At 39.4% G+C, this 22638-nt stretch overlaps 1 protein-coding gene across 1 annotated transcript; it reads right to left on the bottom strand.

Moving 5' to 3' along the window:
* Positions 1–6578: 6578 nt before the first annotated feature.
* TMEM192 (transmembrane protein 192) lies at positions 6579–22543 on the bottom strand (the record flags this gene model as incomplete). Its single annotated transcript, XM_010087382.1, has 7 exons — positions 6579–6925; positions 9187–9289; positions 13592–13726; positions 15822–16086; positions 20060–20206; positions 22006–22009; positions 22440–22543. Coding segments are annotated over 7 exons (882 nt in total), but the record flags the coding sequence as incomplete, so codon positions are not given.
* Positions 22544–22638: the final 95 nt, after the last annotated feature.

Here is a 22638-nt window from a genome sequence, read left to right as displayed (position 1 = left end):
ACAGGACAAAAAAAAAAAAAAAGTGTAAAACTCCTTATACTAGAGACCTTCTTGCTTTTGCCATTTTGATTGTTTTTTCTTAACCATTTTAGCTGAAGTTTTCAAATCAAGAAACCTTACCCCAAATTTCAACCATGTATTTTGTAATTAATGTATTCCCTTTTGTACAAGACAGTTTACTGAATCTCTCATTAATGTCTATTTCTCCCCTTTTTTCCCCAGCAATTTCATAGTGGGTTTTTCAGTGTTTTAAAGGAGCAACAATTAAACCGATGGAGAAGTTCGTCAGAAGTCCAGATCAACAACAGCTGACCTGATAGAGCCACCGCAGTCCTGCATGGAGGCAGTCCCTCTGAAAAAAAACTTCTTCAGCAGTCCTGTCTGTCACATTCTGCTATACCTGGAACAAAGGCCCCTGGCTCCCACCCTAGGAAGGGGGGAAAGAAATGGAGGATGGTGATAGGAGGATGTACATGAAACTCATCTGTCTGAAACATTCCATATAAATTCTTTGTCTCTCAGTAACAACCAGTGAAAGTTAAAGAGCAAATCAAACATCAGGTACCTGAGATGGATGTCTAGTGGCATTAAGAAGGATCTGTCCAAGGGGACTCTTAAAGGTCTGTACTATTCAGACTGAAATCGGATGTGCTGTTGACTACTCAATTCAGGCTGTGCGCAGGGCGATATTTAGGGTGAAATAATGTCAGGCTCCAGAACAGAACTGTGAAAGTCCATTTTTTGTTTATACTTTTATATATTAATAATATATACATATGTTTTAACACCTAACATTAAATCTTTTTGGAATTACCTGAATAACAACATAGAGTGTATTATTGTAATAGTACTAAAGTCAGCACCACACCAGTGGTCCTGCTGGCTTCATGTATAGTAAAGCATAGTAAGAGTTTACAACACAAGAAAGCAAAGGGAGTATTATCCCTCATTCTACAGATAGAGAATTGAAGCACACATAGATAAGAGATTAGCCAAGGGTCATGCAAAACTGATAACTCAGATCTCTCAAGTCAGGCCTTAAGGTCAAGCCCATCCTCCTGTCTAATGAGCTGTTACTGCAAAGCCTATCATTTGTTTTCTTAAACTGGGCTGCCAAACCAGACAGCTAAAACATACTTGAAAATTCAGTACTGAAGAACTATTTGCTTAATAGTAGTTTTCCTAAAATACACGCTATGGTATTATAAACAGACCATAAAAATAGCCCATTGAAAAGAAACCTTTGTTTGGTCAACCCCAGTGCTACGCAGTGCTCTATTCCTGTAATTTAAATGAATGGGATATTTGGAACACAGAACTTCAATGAATGAGAACTTCAAACAGAAAACAGGCTGTTCTTTTCAGCACCGGAGGTCAAGAATACATCGAGCTTTTATTTTACTTTTCTTCTTTAAAAAAAATTATGCTTCACATCTTCTTTTTACATCAGCAGAAATTACAAACCTATATATAAAGCAAAACACAGTAGCCCTTTCATTAGCAGAACTAAAACAAACCTGAAACTGTCATACCCCGATTTTTAAGTCACTACACTAGTCTTGAAATATCAGCCTTCTTTGTAAATTGCATAAAGATGAGCAAAGGTTAGCAGTGTCACAATTTAAAACCGCTATTAGAATGTTGTCCTGCAACACATACTTTCTAATAGCTAAAAGAACAACAATTAAGAAAACAATCAAAATTTGACATCACACACTGTTCTGGAGCCTTGGAAAATCATCAGTGTCATAAAAAGGTGGTCAGACTTGTCTATACCAATGAACAGCCCTGCAGGTAAACCTTTGGAGTTTTGAAACAAGCAGTTTTCCAACATTAGAGGCATACTACCACTAATTTTATTATTTTAAATTATTTATTTAATTTAGCTTTCATATGTATCCACTGCTATCTCTGTTAACAAGTACAGGCAAAGAATATGGAAAAGCAAGAAGGGTGAAGTGTAACTATTTAACAATTGCGTCTTACAAATGAATACATGGATTTAGTGTGGCACTGGACATTTTATATAATCATGATTCAATTAACTTTGATAAAATTGTAAGAAAAACATATCTATTAGAGAGCTATATATGCATGTTCCCTTATGGATGAAAAAAATAAATAAAACAAGTACCAAAGTGTCCTAGGAAGCTTGTTGTCAGTCTGCAAAGTTACTGTCAATGCCTGCTCTTTTTAGACATGCTGATACCATAAAATCTTATTTGAAAAGGCATTGATTGTTGATAGATATGTTTATAAACAAGCTGGTTGACTGTATATTTTGTAAAAATATAGTATGTACTTCAAATAACACCATCTCCTTTTAAATAAACTTTGAACACTTCAATATTTTTATTCTTTAGCTGTCAAAGGCAGTGCATCTAAAGAGAATGGAGAATTTGTCTCATTTCCCTTAGACTCATATGGGATCAGTGTGAAAAACTTTTTCTTACTCAATTTCTGACACAAATAAATAGTATTCATGGAAACATTTTCCTCACATTTTCTATCTTTCTAAAAATACTAAAATCTGACAAAAGCCATATAATTTTTTCATTATCTCAGAGTGATAGGTCTCAAAATATGAATCTTCTCACAAAATAAAGAAAATTGCTTTATTTCAGGAGGAAAAAAAAAAGTTAAGAAGTAGTCTGAAGTGTTGCAGAAGCTAAAATGTGTGGTTAACATCTCCTGTTAGAGGCTGGACACTATAAATTTCTAAGTGCTCGATGTCTTGCCCAGCAGAACTAGAGCCTCATCATGCTACTACAGCACAACCCTATTGTCATGTAACTTCAGTGGGAGCAGGGCTTCAAAGGACCTTGTTTTCATCTGAGCTAGACTTGCCTTTGACTTTGCTAAAAATCACCATTTTCATTTGATTTGCACAACATAAGCTCCACCTGGTAAAAACATTTTTGCATGATACAGTGTGATCACATACATAAACATGACGCATTTGGACAGTGTAACAGCAGCTGAGTGAACTCCCCTGTGTGAGTATACACTTAAAGGGAATTTGTACAAATACAAGTTTTGTCTGTTGAAAGTCAGAACTGACATTTGCCTTGATAAAATCTAACACTCAAGACTTACTCCAAAAGTATATTCACATCTCGAACTATGAAAGCCAAAATGCAAGTTTCTGAAAATTAGAATTAAGTCCTTATCTTGCAGAGTTACCCAGGAAAATTTCAGATTTTATTTGAAAGTCAGTTTCATTAATGTCTTTTAAATTATATTGGCTATTTTAGAGTGCACTACAAAATGATGTAACAGGAGGTCAACAGGAAATAGAGGTAAATGCAAGGCTGCAGTGAGAAACAGCAGATTAGCGTGTTCCCAAAGGATAATAAACAATTCACCTCTTCCCTTTCCAGTATGGAAAAAAGGAAATTATAGAAGAATAAAGACTGGAAATATTTCCCTTACGCCACATACATATGCTATAAATATCTCAATGTCTGTACACGCAAAGCCAAATTTTGCTAAGGTTCACATAATATTTATATCACCATCCATCAGGAAAAGCATCAGTATGGTAAATATGTTGACTATCATCAGACAAGTACAATTAGCATACTGATCTCTCATTGCTGCCCCTGGCCTTTACCTTTCTTGCTAGGGATCAAGCTGGCAAGCACTCCAGCAACATAGATAGTGCAACCTCTTGTCTTCAGTTAGCAATAATGCCTAAAAGCCTAATCCATTCCAATGCTGAGGGTGCTTTTTCTCATCTCTTGAGTTACCTCAAGTTTAGATTGCTGTCTGCTCAAGTGCCTTTGGTCCTTGATACAACTTTTTTTAGATTAAGTATGACCTTCAGTAAGACAAGCCTGCTTAACTATGTATTTGTGCAGAACCTTAAAGCATGAAAATACCATTAAAATATTTTACAACAAATTATTTCCTTTGTGAGGTGAAGTACTAAAGTGCTTCTGAATAGCTCATAGTGGAAATTCTACATAAAGAGAAAACACAAATATCAACTGAAAGTTTTCCCTCATAGATGATAAAAATAAAACTAAAAAAGCATTTTTTAAAGGCACAGTTGCAACATACATTATGAAACATTCTACTTCATTATCTTCTTGCTGCCCCATTTGCAATCCACTAGGTCTTACCAAGTTAACACCATGGACCTGCAAATATTTATACATTTCAGCAGCTGTAATTACATAAAGAACACCACTCATTTCTTCAGCTGTTCCAATTCACCTGTTCACCTATGTGCAGGTTTGCCAGACCCTGCCTGAAGAAATGCACAGATAGGCGGCACAGCATGTGCAAACCACTGCATTCAAAAGGCAATACCTTTTTTCTTTTTCCTGAAACTTGGACCTAATGCTTTACTGCCTGAGTGTGCAGGTTGCAATGGATTTGACGTGGGACAGTTAGATCCCACCTGTGGCCAGGTGCTGATGCTGCTGGGAGGGCCACCCAGGCTGCAGTACCAGTGATGGCCCAAGCGCTGCTCCGAAGCTGGTCTGGCAGCATTAGCCACTGCAATGCCCAGCACCCAACCTTGCCCGAGCAGAGGGGTTTCCGCCTTGTACCTGGGCCAGGAACCGCATCGCTGCCCTGGCAGCAGTGGGGGAAGCTGGTGCCACAGTTTTGCACCATCCAGTGCAAAGGTGCTGACAAGGCGCTGGGGCTGACACATACTGGTGTGTGCAGTCCTTGTCCTGCTCCAGTGGCTCCTACTTGACAATTCATTGTAGCCTAAGCAGGGCTGGAGGTTAGAAAAGCATTCACGAAGAATAGCAAGGAGGGCTAGCTCCTATTTGGAGGCTGTGCAGGAGTGAAAAGTTTTTTTCAGAAGCATAAACACATTAGAGCAGGGTACAATAAAGATATAAAAATGGAGGGTGGTCTTTGCAAGTTGTTAAATCTTTGTGTACTTATGAAGAGCTATGAATTGCAAAGGGCAGGAGATGCACAGGCTGACACATGGCACATCCTATGGAAAGCAATAATGATGGTTAATTAAAGTTGTACCTTAAGCAGTCATGAAGGAGGGGGTGGTATGAGCAATGCCCTCAAAACACAGTAAAGTTGTTCTGCTACACCATGCGGCATATTCTTCTATGTTGGAGAGAAACAGGAGTAGCAGGGAAAGTCTGAAGTGCAATGGAAAAACATTACCCAGGAAAGAATAAAACTGAACTTAAAAGTTTAAGTGAGCACTCAGCTATCCTTGTCATAACAGTTTTGGGATAGTTTTAAGAACCAAAGCTGTGCTGCGAGAACTTCAGCATAACAGGAATCTGCAGATTGCCCATTGAAACAGTCTTCACCAGCTGTACAAGAGCTCAGAAATGACACAACTCACACTCTTCCTTAGTTGCATTTATTGTGCATGAACTTCACATTTTAGTGCTTTTCATAGAAATTATATAAACTGATATACACATTCACATCAAAACCTGAGTTCTAAAAACAAAAATACTTGTGTTCCTCACATATATACTATAAAATCCTGGCTGCATTTTCAACAACAGGTAAGAAGAACAGTCTAGTGTTGGGTAGCAACAAAACCTCCAATATTTATTGTTTTCCTTTAAATGACAACCTCCATGTTTGTTGCACACTAAACTGTTCAGTTATTTCTGAAGTTATGCCCTAGGACCAAAGTAGGAAGGATTAATTTTTATTTTTTTATATTCAACCACAAGACCACTTCTCACAAGAGCCTTCTTCCCAGTTTTCACTAGCAATTACCCTGTCCCCCCAGAGGTATTGGCTTCTAAAATAATTATTGGTCTATACTGGTAGACAAAGCAGTACCTAGAACAGAATGGCTCTTTCACCAGCCTTCCCAATAAATTAATGAAATGGAACCAAAATTCTCATTTCTCCAGCTTCCAGAAGCACTTTGTCCTCTGTTGCTTTTCACTTCCCCACATACACTATTTTAGCTTTTGAATCAAGATGCTGACATTTTTTGAAGAGTCAAAGTAAAGAGCAAGGATGCATGTAACTGATGTGCCTTTAACAGGATCTTTAAACCCATTCAACACAAGTTAGTTACTAGGTCAATGAAAAACCCTACTCAAGTTTTTCTTGTATTAAGTTAGTTCAGTTGGCAGAGTAGGAATTTTGCTGATTAGCTGACAAGACTCCTAGTAACAGGAAAGTCATCAGCCCTGAAGATCCCTCCTACAGGTTTTAAAGCCAGAATTCTGACCAACTCCTCAAATTGTTTATGATGTGGTTTTGTACCACACTTGCGAGATTTGCCACAGGGCACCCCTCTTTTTTTTTTAAATCCTAAATTGGATACCAAGTTCCCCCAGTGCCATAGGCAACAGTGTCATTCCTTTTCTTGACAAAGGAGAAGAAGAGACTGATCTAGAAAGCAAGTATCTACTTTGTATAGGATTATTGAAGTACACCACCTCTAACACTAGAAGTAATGGAACTCAGTGACAGAACACATCTAGTCTCAGGTTCATCACTAGAAACTGAAGAGACATTCTTTGGGAGTTTGAAACTTAAAGGCTACAGCAGTACAAAATAATAGCAACAACCGAACAAAGTTAAACCATTACCTCAGGTCCAACTTACATTAGGAATTAAAAATCCTTGAAGCTCTAGAACTTTTCAGAGATGATGATTTGAAGAGAGCCAAAGTGTCCAGTTGTAATAGGTTTACAGTGTATGCAGAGCTCATCCTTCCAGTTTAACTTCTATTTCAAGATGTGAAAGATGACTGAAGAAAAGTCATCTGTACAAATCAGTCTGGATATTACATTACCTTATGTTCCTTCCAGAGCTCCAGCAGCAGTTTTCCAAATGGTGTTAAGTTTTGATTTGCTGAGATGTTAGTGCCAATAGTCTTTTGCTGAGCAGTGCATTGTGTCGCTGAAGATACTCTATTACATCTCCTTGCTTTTCAACTATCTCTTCTAAACTTGAAATCTCCCTTGAAATAACAAAAGTGAATATGGGTTTCAATAAGTGACAGCAGCTTTCTAACATGAAGTGCCAGAGCTAATTAACAGATATCCAAGAATTTGCTTCCTTCAGTTTTACTTTTGTTGATCTCAACTAACTTTTGAGGGAGAAAGTCTCCAACACCTTTATGTTTAGCTTCCATTTTGTACAAGAAGGCAGGCAGAGAACACTGGCTAAACTTCATGCCATATATACATAAGTTACATATTTCCTGCTGGACAGTTACAAAAATGTTGTATGAGGGTTCTTACTATTTAACAAACCTAAAGTTAGTGAGCCAGCCAATATGCTAGAACTGTACTATGGCACCTTTTCCAAATATATTAGGAAGTTATTTTAAGCAGGCATGGTATTTTCATTGATGTGGAGATTACAAACTGTTTAAGACAGAAATTTCTTGATTTATCTGCAGTAGCATACATGATATACTAACATATACACCAATATGTCACAGTATCATAACAGCATCAGCACCAAACAGTTGTGTTATTTCAGATCTACAACCTCATGTACAGCTAGCCTCCCACTGAAATATCCCCAGCTTGCAGACCAGCTTCATTTCAACAAGGATAGTTTTACTTTATGTTCCAGTGTTACTAAGTTAATTGAGAAAAATCTGTAAGAGTACAGAATTGTAACAAATCTGTAATTAGGGACTTAAGAACACAGCAAGAACAGGTACCAATGCCCAAGCATATTCCAGTCTTCCCTCACACATTATTTCTTCCCAAGTGACTTTGGAATCTGCCCTCTTAGTATGCATGTGAGCATCCCAAAGCTTAGAAAGTTGCTCCTGAACCTTGCAGCATTTTGTGGAGAATCACATAGTTCCTTTTCATAGTTCTTAGAAAATACTGAGGAAGACAGCTAGAGAGGAAAAAAGCTTAGGTCCAATTAAAAACTTACTGTAAATTGGAAAAAAAAAATGTTTTGTAGACAGAAAGCTTGCAACCTTAACTAGTGATCTGCACTACCAACTTAAAGCACCAGAAGAAGTCCTGATCAGTAGCTAAGGTTGTAGAGGTCATAATATTAAAAAAACATTCTTATAACCAGGGTCAACTGAAGGGCTGACAGGATTCACTTTTCAATAGGCCTTAACTCTCAAGGGAAAGACGAGTCAGACCTATATAGAGCTGAATTAAAATAACTGTTTTGCAATCAGTTCTCACAGGAAGCTTGCACTCTTTAATCAGAACTAATCAGAGTCTTTTCCTCAGCTGGTCATTGTTGTAGACTCATTCCCTGGGCATTTGAGAATTTCTCAGGGGAGAAGCTGAATGAGAAAGGAATGAGGTCCACCATGCATTCACCATGGTGTTGATATCAAGACAGAAGTCAGACATTGTATCAAAATTCAAGACAACTCTAAATCCTTCCTGTATCCTGGACAGCTACTTCCAAGTTCCATAAAAGCATGTGCACACTGCATTTGTGACACCAGGGGAAGTGCTGAAGTATTAGTCACCACTGCATGGAAATCCATGTTAGTTTTGATGATTGTTTGTTAACTCATACCAGACTCATTTCAGCAACTAGAAGATGTTCAAGCAGTCGGAAGGTACAAGGACAAACAAGCCATAAGGCTCAGTGCTTGTAAGGTTGATGTTGGATAGCTTTTGTCTCATTGAGAACTCCCTTACCTCTTAAGTGCCCCACCCACCTTTGAAGTCCTTTTCCAAACTGGAAATATATTCCAAATCCCCTTGCTATGATCTCACATCCAACTGCTGGCACAGAACAAAGCTGCAAAGTTTTCTTCTTTTTCAACTACCCACAACGTACTTCCTTCCCTGAAAGAACTGCTTGAAGAAGCTAGGCTTCTGTAGGCATACTTTAAGGAACAGTATAAGACACCAGTATCTTTCCTCAAACTCCCATATAAAGTCAACTAAACCAGATTAAGCAGTTATTTATAGCACATTAAAGACTCATGCAACCAGCCATAAATGGTCAAATCATTTCTGTCCTCATGTTTGAGGATTTCTTCATCCTAACAATTTGCCATTACTATGTAGACAGCACAAGACTGTACTGCTTCTCATCTGTGCATGTAGAATGGCAGCCTTAAGTATACAGTTTCCTTCAGAACTATTATTCCCACCTCTCCTTTGGCTGACAGATTTAAGATTATATGCAAGTCTACAGAAAGTAATGCAATTACAGTAGTCGGTGTTAGCTATATACCATGGCTGAACACAGCACAAGATTAATACAGAAAAATCTTACCTGAATCCAATTTCTGAGGTAATATGACTAGGGTAGGCATACATCTTTTCTTCTTCAATTATATCAGGTCTTGGCTTTGCACGATTGAAGTTGCTTATTTTCACTGCAAAGTTTTATAAGTTAGTTGGAAAGCAACCAAAAAAAGAAAAGCTTTATCATCAGGCTCCAAGTTAAAACACAAAATCTGTAAGAGTTGATTATAAGATTGCCTTAGGATAGGAGATGGAAAGACAATAAAGGAATCTGGGGAGTGGAGAGGAAAGAAAGAAAAAGCAGAATCTCTCTGCTCATTTCTGGAATGGTTTTGATTTTAAGTTCAGGGTGGTTTGGTGGGTTTAGTTTGTTTGTTTTCCCCTCAGCCCTGCTGCTTAGAAGACCACAGTGAAGTGAAGACCTGAATGGGGAAGCTTCAACGTACTGCTTACCATCTGCAAAGTTTAATCTCTCACCTAAGAGAGGGTGAAACATTAGTTACTTTTGAGAGGGTATGTCCAAATGCAGGCCATAAATTAAGCAACATGTCCTAAAAAGTTGTGAAAAGTTTTGGTACTAGTATCTAGCTCAGAATTTCTAACTTAAGTTCTTTGATAAACACTGTTTTAACTAGACTACCTGCAATGAAGCAGCAGCTTGTCTGCCTGCTCTAAAACTAGGACAGACTTGCTACAGAAAGCCATTAAGTACCCCAACCAGAGTGGCTCTGTGCTCAGCTCCACACTGCGAAACCTGCAGCGTTGGCTATTAAAACCAGAAGTCATTCCTGGGCACCTGTGAATAAAGTTTGAGACTAAATTTAACAGATGTGGAATAGGGATAGGTGGGGGTGGAAGAAGCTGTAGGTACCCTCTGCTTTATTTCTGGAAGGAAGCTGAAAATATTTTCAGCCATTCAATATCACATCCTGATTAAGGGAATGTATCAAGAGATCCAGAGTATGCATTCAGGACTCTGCAGTTACGGCTGCTTGTGAAGCAATACATCTCATGCCACTGAAAAAAATACAGTCTGGCTCCATGAGAAATCCACACTACCACAGCAGAGAAAGACTGTCCTTGCAAGTCAGTAATATGATGGGGTTTATTACAGGCCACCCTGCCAAAACAATGCTAAGACCCTCCAGAGGTTAACTGCAAATTAGACTCAAAGGTTAGTTATTTCCATAATGGTATTCCTCTACAAATAAGCCATGAAGGAATGGATGTGGAATTCCCTGCATGTGTTTTTTGTGGGAATGTTAGTCTTTTATTCAAGTGATACTAGAAGTATGTAAGAAAGTCATTAAATACATATATTTAGTAAACCCTTTGAAGCTTGTCTCCCTATCCTATCAATAACAAACTTACAATAGTAAGCTGACATTTAGAGCTGTCTGTATCATACTTCATTCCATGCACATTTACCTTACTTGAACAATTTATATATGTCAACTCCTACAGGTCAATCACAGCAATTCCTTGTAGATTTCTGAATCTTTGCCTCTGCATTCTACAGCTATATATAAATACAATGCTGAATTGAGATAATTTTAAGAAAGGCAGTAGTACTTCACAGGACATTGGGCATCATACAATTCATAAAATAGCTCCAACAAGCAAGAGGAAATACCAGGAATTACAGTCAGCCATGCCACCACATGCCATTCCATGCCATGTAATTTGTGAAGCAGTAATATTTAAATGAAAATAAGTCAGGTACATGACTCTTCTACAGATAACTACTAGAATGAGGCATAAATGGTTAAGAAATAATTATTCCACTGTGGAGAAACAATGTATGAAGTGGTGCTACCATCCCTCCAAAATTTAGGAGGGACAGACTAACACAAAAAAGGGGTTGATCATGAGCTGCTAGTGTAAAGTTACCTTAATCTGCCCAGGGTTGCTCAGCTACATCAGCTGATACTATCTTAACAGTAAGGGGTATCTGCCAAGTGCTTGCCTGGGAAAGAGGCACTCCAACCCTGAGCAGAGCAATGTCCTTAAAGCTATCCTACTAAAGCAGCTTCATGCTTCCATCCAGTCACCTACTCTGCTCTGTTTGTGAGGGAAAAAAGAGTGTCACTTATTATAGATTCTCAGGTTATTTTCAAAACTGGCCAAATACATTTGTTTTGCCTCAGCTTAACATTTTAAGCATCAAACTAAAGAGACAAACACCACTGCACATAAAAGACAGACACGCATGCAGTCAATTTAACCTCAATAGGTATTGGGATGGAAAACAAGAAAACAAGTTACACTACCCACTGGAAAAGGCAAGCTAGAGTGACTGGAGGTCCTCCCCATTTTGAGGCAAGTATTAAGTTACATAAAAGTTAACCCTAGTTTTGCACACCAAGCTTTACAGAATGAAGCTTTGACTGTTGTTTTGGAGCTGCTAAAGAAATAAGGTAGGTGTTGCCAAAAGGGACTGCCTTACCCCTTCCTAGCAAGGCAGCTCCGCCTCTCTTTCACCTTAGTTCCAGGACTCACTGGACCCTTCAATCCTCCTTCAGCTGGAAAGCAAAACATTGTACCCCACAACTTCCTAGTATAAATTGCTTAATGGATTTGATAGGAACAGAAACTGTCACAGTACAAGCTAGGAAACAAGACTCTTTGAGTGACAAATAAGCAGAAAAAATAGCTTGAGAGCTTTTAGTAAGTTCAGGCTCAGACTCTACTACTATGAAGGTCAACTTTCTTGCAGTTGCTTATCCTTTTCTGCCAGGGTAAGAAACACACAATGTAGCTCTTTGAGCTCCAAGAGGCCTAAGGGTAAGAAATATGTTTCACTGGAATTCCTGGTGCTCTATTAAAGTTTTGCTATTTATCACTTATTTCCTGAGCTTCCCAGGAGAGTAAATACGCATATGCAAAGAAGGGATGATCTCCAGCATTCTTGGAATAGTTCTCTACCACTGCCATGCTTGTGCTCCCTCATCACTGCCTTTATTCTTCCAGAGAACAGTTAGTCTACTTCAATCATGCTGGTCCATTCAGGGGAAAGCCTGACAAGCCCACAGCATTCAGACCTCTGCACAGTTTTAAGAGGAGGACATAGTTTAAAGCTGGAACCTTATTTTTTGGTGCATTTTGATTTCAATGTTGTTACAGGACAGTCAAGAATAGATTTTACTTCGTAGATGACCAAGCTACTTGGCAGTATTTCTCCATGTGTCATTACCTTACTAAGAACATAAAGTTTCTCTTCTCCAAAACAAGACATCTTAGATTAATTACTAATTATGAAGTCACAAAAGAAGTCAGATTAACACAAATACACCATGGAAATGTATTGACTAAGTCTTAAGCTTCATGCAGTCCTGAAGGAGGTATTTCCACTCTCCTTCCTCCTGGTTGGTTAGAAGTCAGGAGCAAACTATAAATTTTGTTCCCCCTGCCCCAGCCAGACCATTGCTAGAGGTGCCATCTCCTTGTTTGTAGCTATAAGTAATCAGAAAGCAGAATCTCAGAAGCAGAAGTATAAACTAACTCAAGTGCAGGAACTCCATGTCATTTAAACAGGCATGAGCTTCCCAGTTAACATCTCTAGTTTTCTTTAGGAAACAAAAATAACCACATTTTTAAGTGTCTTGTACCTCTTCAGGTTTTTTTTTTTTTCAACCCAGTTATTAGTTTTTAGTTAATATAAGCCATAAACCCAATTTTTAAGATAAGATCATAGAAAACCATTTGGTTCAAGCATTTATTAATCAACATTTTAGGCAGTTCTGCAATAGTTTACTGGAAAAAGGTTTATCAAGTCTTGATAAATTACACCAAACCTAAAAGCAGATAACCTTACAAGCCAACAGTGACAGTACAAAGCAAAGCCTCAGTTTTATGAAGCAGTATCTCATTTCAGTATTAGTACAGATTCCAAAACCCATGATTTTTAAATATTCATTAGAAGGACTCTTCTATTTTAGTGACAAAGACGAACTGAAGCTTTTGGAGTGGGACCACAGAAAGAGGAAGAGTCAGGAGAGTAAGATACAATCACACTATCAACTACACAAGTCCCACATGTAAATCCCAGAAGCAGTTCCAGTTAAGCCAGAAAGATCTCACTGCTTCACAGCTTGTGGTACACACATTTGAGAACACACTGCTAAAGAGAGAAGCCTGTTGACATGACATTTTTGCAACAATTATGCATTTATTGCTACTTCACTGGATCAACAACTTTGAGGTAACACGGAGCTTTCATTTAGCAGCATCTGGAGACCAAACCAAACCTGACAACTTTCCCATTTGTTTTGGATTTGCCTCAGTTCTCCTTCCACAAGCACAGAATTATTCTGTATTTATAGTTGGAGTTAAATGTCTTCGGGTACCTTAAGTAAGCTACTGTGAGGGCAAACAGAACGGTTAAGTCACAGCTATAATAAGCCTCACTCAAGAAAGCAAAGATTGCCTCTCACCTGTGTAAATCACTAAGCACGTCAGGGAGCTGATCAGTTCCAGGCCCAGGACTCCCAGGATAAAATACAGGTACACTTTACTGTGATCAGGAAAGGAATGCTGCATTGACAGAATCAAAAGCAGGGCTGCATTACCTAGAAAACAAGTGTTATATTTTACAGGTGTAACAATTTCATTAGCTGTTGAAAATACATTAGTACTCTCTCATCCCCAGTACCTGCATTAGGCTGCACCATTTCAGGAATGCTTTTCTATTTCATACTATACTTGCTTCTTTGGCTAGTTTCCTTAACACAGGTGATACAAGCTTACAACTGCTGGCAGCAAAACAAGGTTTTATTTCAGCATTTGACTGGAATGGTAGAGAATGTGTTTTCTTACAGATTTTTGACTTAAAAAACAGGAGTGGAAGAAACACACTAGAAATACCTAATATCCATGTGTGTGCTTCAACAGTTTCTGGCCTTGTTGCCACTATCCATGCCCAAAAACTGCTTGAAGACTTAATTTCTTTCAATTCCCAAGAGGTCACATCAGTCAGTTTAAAGCAAGAGGGTGTTTTCCATCAAGTGGTGGATTTGTGCATATTTAAATGAGGCTAACAGTAAAAACCCAAACACCTTCCTTTCACAGGGAGATACTTGCACAGGCTTCCAGTTGCCCGACTACTATTTTAACACTTGCAAGTTACTGAAAGTGTAACTGAAATGAACAGTTAGTCAAGGAGAGCAGTGTTGAATTAGACCAAACAAGCAACCCTTAATTCTTTACACACCCTCTTCTCTGATACAGTGTGTTCTCTTCTTTCTGGTAAAAGTGCTCTAACCAGCATCTGGATAAAGCACTAAGTATATTAAGACCATTAATGCAGCTGGGGGACTGTAGAGTTATCTTTCATACTGCATTAGGCAACTGAACTGTCAGGACAGAAGTGATATCAGCAGCAATTAGCATGGCAGGGAGTATTAGGCAACTGAACTGTCAGGACAGAAGTGGTATCAGCAGCAATTAGCATGGCAGGGAGTTTGCAGTAATGAAACAGAACCTTCTGAACTACAGATGATTTACATTAAAAGTCTATGGCACACAACTGAGTGCACCTGAATATTTACATGCCCAGACTTTGTCAGACATTAAAAGTCTATGGCACACAACTGAGTACACCTGAATATTTACACGCCCAGACTTTGGCAGGGGAGAAGCAGGCTCTAAGACTGAAGACAGTGCTAAGTATTCCAGATTACATTGCAGTAGGCAGAAATAGTCTTTTTACTCTTTTGAAATATCCACAGAGCTGCTGTAGCCTGATATCGTCACCACACTGCAAACACATCTTTATCTTCAGAGCTCCTGGCCACAGCCTGAAGCTTTGCACATTCATCAAGCTGACTAGCTCTTTTAGCAACTGTGTGTAAAGCAAGCTAGGGTTTTATGTAAAGCAGGACCATCTGACTTACCAATGCTGGCAAAAAAATTTCCAGTTACTTGTAAGATCTACAGAAGGCAGGTAGGATTATAAGAGGCAAAAATACTGCAAAAGTATTTTTGCAAAAGCAAATCAAGTTAGATGGATTTTGATTTATTGAAGTAGTTTGTGGAAAAGCTACACCAGCTAATTGGATCAACACTTCTTTCAGCTTCACTGGCACAGTGATGTAACTTAGAATATACAAATTACTCCCATACACCACCCTTTGTCCACAGAAAGTAGAAAAAGGCAGGCAGAAGTAGCGCTGAACATTACACATAGCCCCACTAGAGATTATGAAATTGTTTATTTTACTGATTTCAGACAGTTGTTGAGCAACAGGCAATTCACCCATTTCTACTTGAATTGCTGAGCTTGAAAAGAAATGAGCAGCACACTTGGGAAGCACTAGTAGTCTTGCCACAGAGCCAACTAATCAAATAAGCATGCAAATCAAGATCACTAGCAAACAGACCTTGCTGGCTGAACATTTTATGGCTGAAGACTAGATGCAAGTGACCAGATGTTTTTCTCAACTTGACATTTGTGGGCATTTTTCCACTACAAAGAGTTCTGCACAACATGCATCTGGCAGGCCAGAAAGGTCAGCCAGGGGGTCCATCTGATTCAAATATTTACATATACTCAGGTTTTTAAAAGTTCACAATATATAATATACATTGATATATAACTGTTCAGCCTCTTATTGTGTCAGTTTAAAGCTTTACAAGAAAAAAACCAGGAAAACAAGTTCACTTCACCTGTGGAGTGTATCAGCAGTGGAAGCCTTTTTAGATGTCTTGTTGAACGGTATATTGAGAAGTAACCTCTGCTTCTGACTTTACTGTGGTGGTGCTGGATGTACCATTCAAAACAAACATGCAGAATCCACAGAATTAATTTTGCAGTGATTATGACAGTCTGCACTTTAAGTGGGTGAGTATAGTTTCCAGGGCACTTATCCTGATTTGGATTGGGGTAAGAACAAAACATAGCTGCTAAAAATGCTAGAACAACAAAAGCAACCTGGAAGAGAAAGGAAGATAGAAGAAAACTTTTAAAGTCAACATTTGACTATAAAAAAAGACAAGACAGGCTTATGTAACTTATTTATTAGGCATGACTTTTTGAATTGATTTTATTAGAGTTAAGATAATGTATAAAACATTAGACACTTAGTACAACCACAGCATGTCATTCTGGGAACATACTCATGACTGAAACTGGTAAGTAGTAAGATGGTCTTCCAGGAGGGCAACCACTCTCCAGCTGAACACAGCTGAAAATCACCACTCTTCCCAGAACTTCCTCTAAATCAATTTCACTTTTCCCTGAGTCTCCCCCTCAATGAAGTCTCCTCCTTATTTCTGGACCCTCTTTACTATATCTTTTCACTTTAAGGGGAACTTGATTTATACTCCCCCCAAAAATCCCACATCTTTTTTAGATTCATTCTACTACACTTCAGTGCTCTGCAGAACAGCCTCATATCTTATTGGTACAGTCCATGTTTCTTTAAATCAAAATTTTGTAACTTAATCTAGGTTATGACATGAGGAAAAAAGTTTATCATAGCTTATAAAGTGAATTATGAATACCAGGTAGGCATCTTTACCAGCTGATTATTATTCTTTAGTATATTTACTATCACATTTTCCCATTTTGTTCACAACTTATGTCAGAATGACTAGACTATAGCCAGTCAGGTTATATATACACACACCATTTACATTGTGGTTTACGGTAACACTGTCCCAGCCAAAATCAGGGCAACTTATCCTTTCAGGCTAGTGCCATTACACCATAACCTCTCTGATGTTCTAGATTTTTCTCAAAATTCAGCATCAGTAGTAAACACCAGTCTTTTGGCCAACTAAAAGGCAGAGTCCTGGGTGCACATTATCTGGGGTATATGTATACACAGGGTTTTTTTTAAATCTTTATAGAATGTTTTTGTCAAACACTCTACTATTCTTGTAAAGTAAAAAGAAAATATGGTACTTTCTCATCCTGGTTCATTCTACAGAATAGGAATATTTTAAAATGGAACTGAAAACAAAAACAACTCCCACCAATACAGAAGTAAATTGAGAGTCTCTATTGATTTCCTTCAACTCCGCAAGGGTTTAACACCACTAGTATACTTAGCTTAAAAAAGCTGTCCAATATTCTCCATCTCATAACTGATAGAAACAGCACATCAGACCTGAAGATGGACATAAGTCTGATCTTCATTTATTAGCTTTGCTTCCATATTTAATTCTATGAATATCTAAGAGCCCACTGCCACCTTCCCACTCCCTTCAACTTGTTTGTCATGTTTTTGTCATTTCTCAGGCAACTTTCTTCAGAAATCAACCTTTCAGAACTGCCCTTAGCTTGCTGTGGTTGTGAGTAGAATTCAGTAATTGAGAAGGGAAGAAGGGGGAATAATTTTCACACAATCATCAATAACTAAGAGACATTATAGAGGACAGATAGGGTAGAAAGTAGAAGGAAAAAAGGAGTCCCTCCTATATCAATCATGAAACTATTACTTCAAATGCAGATTAAATCGCAAGTTAGAGATAGGTTAAATAGCTAGATTAAGACATAAAACAAGAGGAAGGGTTATCAACAAAACATGTTTCATCTATTATTTTACCACCTCCTTTTATTACAAAGTTAAGAATATTCCAGCTAACCTATATTTTATTTGGTCCACTTACTGTTAAGTTTGCCATTTTAAAATAGTAACACATCTAGTTCCAGCTCCCTCCAGGTGTTAGCAATGTATTTCAGCACAGAAAATGGCTATATTAAACTGATGCAACCAGCAATAGCCTAGCATTGCAGCTCTACTAGTCTACTACAGCAGTGTATACAAGAAGAAACAGGTAGCTGGCATTAAGAGTAACACTGAATATGTTTTGCTTACATTTTAGGGCAGTCCAACAACAGGTGCTTCACTTAAGTATATGGGATTTGTATATACAAAAAGTTATCCTTATAAAGAGTTGTATTTAAGTTCAGTTTTGTGTATGTGCATACACAGAGGGAATTAAGAAAAGACAGGGTTAATAAAGGAATTATTTCTAGTCTGTACACTTTACACTGCTCTCCAGAGTCTCCTGATAAGAGCCAGAATTCTGTAGAAAAGCAAGGCTTGGCAAAAGGAAAGCCACTCAAAAACCCAGCCCCACCACACTCCAGCATACCCTACCCACACTCTCCAGAATAGTACCTAACTAGGCAGCTGTACCAAAGCAGCTCTTTGCTGCCAACCCCATTTCTTGGCACAGGAGGGTGGATACACAATACTCCAAGTGACATACAAATTACTTTAGAGATGCATTACAATTCTACTGCATAATACTGTGATGGCTTAACTTCTCCAGGATACTTGCCCCTTTAGCAGGCTGCACATCAGAAGCTAACCTGGTGTCTCCATGTTCCACAAGGTTTGTTCACACTTGCAGAAGCAGATGGGAAGGAAATCCAGTAAGCTTGTTTTCCCCATCCATCTTTTCAGCAAGAAACAGCACCATTTCATGTGGCAATTATAATGCTGTATTTCACCAACAGAAAAGGATACTTCTCCATTTTGCTCCAAGGATCAACCAGCCACTGCAGCAGGTTCAGCAACAGCAGCAAGACTTTACCTGGAAAAGTGTGTGTTAACAGAGGCCTCAGTTTTCTCTCTTCACCTCCCCACACTTCTCTCTATTTGCAGGAGAAGGAAACTAATAGGGACAAAAGAGACAGCAGGTTCCTAGGATGCTGGTGACTGACATTTGGCTATGTCAGTTATGGTAGTAGAGAGTAAGGCCCCAAGGCTAGGTGGTAACACATTTACTGCTCTACTACCAATAGAAGTATCTACCTTCATAATGCAGACTTCAAGTGCCATCCTAATGGGATGGCACCAGAGTTCTTCTGGTAGGGGAAGGAATAAGGCTTCACACACAGTTTCCCTTAATTTTGGTAGTTTATTCAGCAGAATCGCAGAAGTCTTTCCTAAGTCTACTTGACAAACAGAGGGACATTTCTTGATATTACCAAGAGGCCCACAAAACATTGACTTTTAAGATGAGAAGGCCAGGGTATGTTGTTTGAACAGCTTTATGCAGCTGCCCAAAGAGAGATTTCAGAGGCTGGTATGTGCTTTTAAAGTTCTGTCAGAGAGTATGTTCTGCAGAGCACTGGGCACAGCATTTTTTTGTTTGAGATCAAATGAAGCTCTAAAATAGCTAGCACCACATACATACAAGTCTTGTCCACTCTCTGGCTTTACACATGTAGTATCTTCAGGTCAGTTCTGGTGGCATTATGCAAGTACCTTTTCAGTTAGATCTTGGCATCAGAGCTCTTCACCCTTCTTTCTTCATGTTTGGCTTCCACATGCTCACAAGCAACAATAAGCCTCTTCAGTTTATCTCACTAGAAGGCAGGAATGTTTCTACTTCTGTCTACCAGCCTCAAAAAGGCCTCCATACTGTTAGGTACAAGATCTGTCCTTTATCTGTGCTTTTCACACTTAACCCCACAGCAGGAAGTAACATTTGGATTCCTTTATCTCTCCATCTGCTACCACGCAAAGCCCCTGGAACAAGTCCAACTTTACTTGTTTAGTTACCATAAGAAATACCTTAAGTCTTCCCTGTGAAATTAAGTTCAGCCTTCAGAAGGCACACCATCAAAATTATCTTAGCCCTCTATAACTAGTCTAAGCACTTCTACACCAGTAATGTTACTTTAAAAGTACATTTTCAACAGCGTAGAAAAACCATTACCTAAAAGGCTTTTTTTCTAAGAAGATGTGTCATAGCATGTTAGCACTGACAATCTTAATGAGATCACAAGTATCACATAGCATGTACATTATCAAAATTCAATGGTTGAGACTCACTGGTTTGTAAGAACAGCACGTGCAAGCCTCAGGGGAATTCTGTGTACATGACCCATAAAAAGTCAGAATAGAGACAGAAAATTTTCATAAAATCACATGTCTTAAACTTACATGTATTAGCAACAGAAAATTGGCAAGGAGAACTGCTGGGATAGCATGGAATCTTGGCCTCAGCTGGGAATGCAATGTATGAGATGAAATAAGCGGTGCATCCAGTAGAGGATCATCTTCCAAACTCTGCGTTATTTCCAAGGAACCCTGGAACAGAAGGGAAGGGCAAAGAGTAATAACAGGTAAGCTCTAAAAGTAAAGTACAAAGTTTAGTATTTCCTGTTAGCAAATCAAGTTTGGGGAAAAAGCTAGGGTACTATCTTGAGACAAGCTCTTAAACTCTAGGTAAACTCTCATCACATCTTTAAGTAAGAACTTAGTCCCTGAGTAATCCCACACTAATCTACCTCCCCACATCACAGAGTCTTCAGGAACTCCAGTCTTTAAAAGGTATTACAAGTATTTGAGCATTACTCCTGAGAAAGGCTGCAAGCATTAGTCTGTTTATGTCAAAAGGTGGAAAAAGTAACAATTGAAGTCCCTCTCACATACTCCACACAGGCACTGCAGAAATCCTTGATATTGTCACTTCTGTCCAACTCCAGTTAGAGGCAATAACAAAGCTGTAGTGTACCAGTAACAGTTGAGTGATTCAGCCACGGACATTACTGACATCTCAGAACACCTGTAGCAGTAGTTCAAACTGAGCCCAGGCAAGAAAACAGCAGGCCAGAGAGGGAAGACACTACCAAATGCAGGGTAAGATTTCCTCCGCTTTCACTAAAGAACATGCAGCCCTTGTCTTGTTGGCACCAAGTATTGGGACTTTGAGTTCATATTCTGCTCAAATGTTTTGTCTATGTACATTTCCAGAAGTACCTTTTAGTTTTACCTTTCACTTTTAAAAAAGTAAGTATGAATGGAGGGAAAAACCTTTCCCCATGAACAAGGAACTTGTCCACTGCTACACATCTCTACCTCTGCCAGGCCAGGAAACAGTCATTCAACATGTTAAGTTGAACATACACAGCAACTACAAACACTCAAACTGCTCAAGTTCCCCTCTTAGCATCCTGTTATGTCCATGTCATGACTTGCTTGCTTCAAAAGAGAAAAACCTCAAGATTCCCAATAAAGTTTTGACTGCTCTCCTCCTGATACCAGCCACAGCCCACAACGAGACAAGGGCAGACTCCATGCCACTCCAGACTTACGACTATTCAGAGACATGCCAGGGTTCACTGGGATATTTACTGCTTTTAAATCAAGGATGACTCCTTGCCATGACAGAAAGCAGCATAAGCCTCATGAGACATGAAGCATATCATTTTTCTAGACACTAGCACAAGAAGAGAGTGATAAAGAAGTTCTGGTATTTGACCTAGGTTCATACTAACCAGGACAATGCAGGTTGGCTCCCAGTGTTATTTTACCTACAGACAGCTGCCTACAGTGAAGGAACTAGTCAGCACTCAGTTTTATTTTAGTACTGTGAAGGCCACACTTGCCTAGATGCGGAAGAATGTGAATAGGCCTCCCTCACCTATTTCACACCTTTAATTAGCCTGGTCTTTGACTATAAACAATTAGCCTGGTCTTTGACTATAAACAACCCTTGCTGAAGTACCTGCCTGGTAAGGTGACCTTTTACTGCAGACCTCAAGGTCTACAAACGTCACTCCTTATGTCACCAAGGTAAAATCCAGAAGCTAGAGTACAGAGATGCCCTCTATCCCTCATCCCCCATTTTCAGGGGCCAGGTATAATTCTAACCTCTGAAAGCAAGTGTGCAGAACCAGCACTCCAGCAGCCAAGATATCTTGCCTCATTCCTCCTCAACACAGAATTAATAGCAGAGTTAACAGCTCACACCTTCCACAGACAGTGATCCTCCTTAGGACAATATCCTCTGTTCCACAGGAACAGGTGAACTCATCACTTCTGCAGCACCATGGCAGATCAGCACACTCCTTCTCAGGCAGAGCCTTCAGAACATGTTTGACCACGTTACTTACTGGGAGACTGGCTGTAGTCCATCCTTGCATCCTGAAATACAACTAGCACTAAGAAGCATTAGGAAGCACTGGGTGACATAACCTCCCTGAGCGCGTATTACAGGCAGCGTGGGGAAGAGGGGAGTTAAAGCAAGAGAGATAATGACACCAGGCAGTCAATCTGACATGAAGAAAATCTAGCGAAGTGTCCTAATTAGAACAAACACAGGCTTCATTTAATTAAGGTGAGCTACAACCACAGCTGTTAAAAGCCAAAAGGCTTTAAAAACGGGCTCTCCACAGGCTTCATTTAATTAAGGTGAGCTACGACCACAGCTGTTAAAAGCCAAAAGGCCTTAAAAACGGGCTCTCTGTTGCCCGATGTTGCCACAAGCACCAGTTCAGGTTCAGCCGCTGGGCTCCCCGATCCCCCTGCAGCATGTGACCCCTCCGCAGCCGCCCCGCGCCGGGAGGAGGAGGGCGGCGGCAGGAACCGGCAGAGGCACTGGCAGAGGCACCGCCAGCCAGCCGTGGCCCCGCAGCCTTCCAGCTGGGGGAACCCCCAAGCAAACAGCGAAACGCCGCGGCCACGCCAGCGCACGGCATATAAACCAGAGATTACACTCACAGGATCTGACTGGGGAA

The sequence above is a fragment of the Pterocles gutturalis genome, unplaced genomic scaffold (assembly GCF_000699245.1).
Source record: "Pterocles gutturalis isolate BGI_N339 unplaced genomic scaffold, ASM69924v1 scaffold9176, whole genome shotgun sequence".
NCBI lineage: Eukaryota > Metazoa > Chordata > Aves > Pterocliformes > Pteroclidae > Pterocles > Pterocles gutturalis.
Note: the sequence above shows the minus strand (reverse complement) of the source record. Positions and strands in the feature narration are given on the sequence as shown.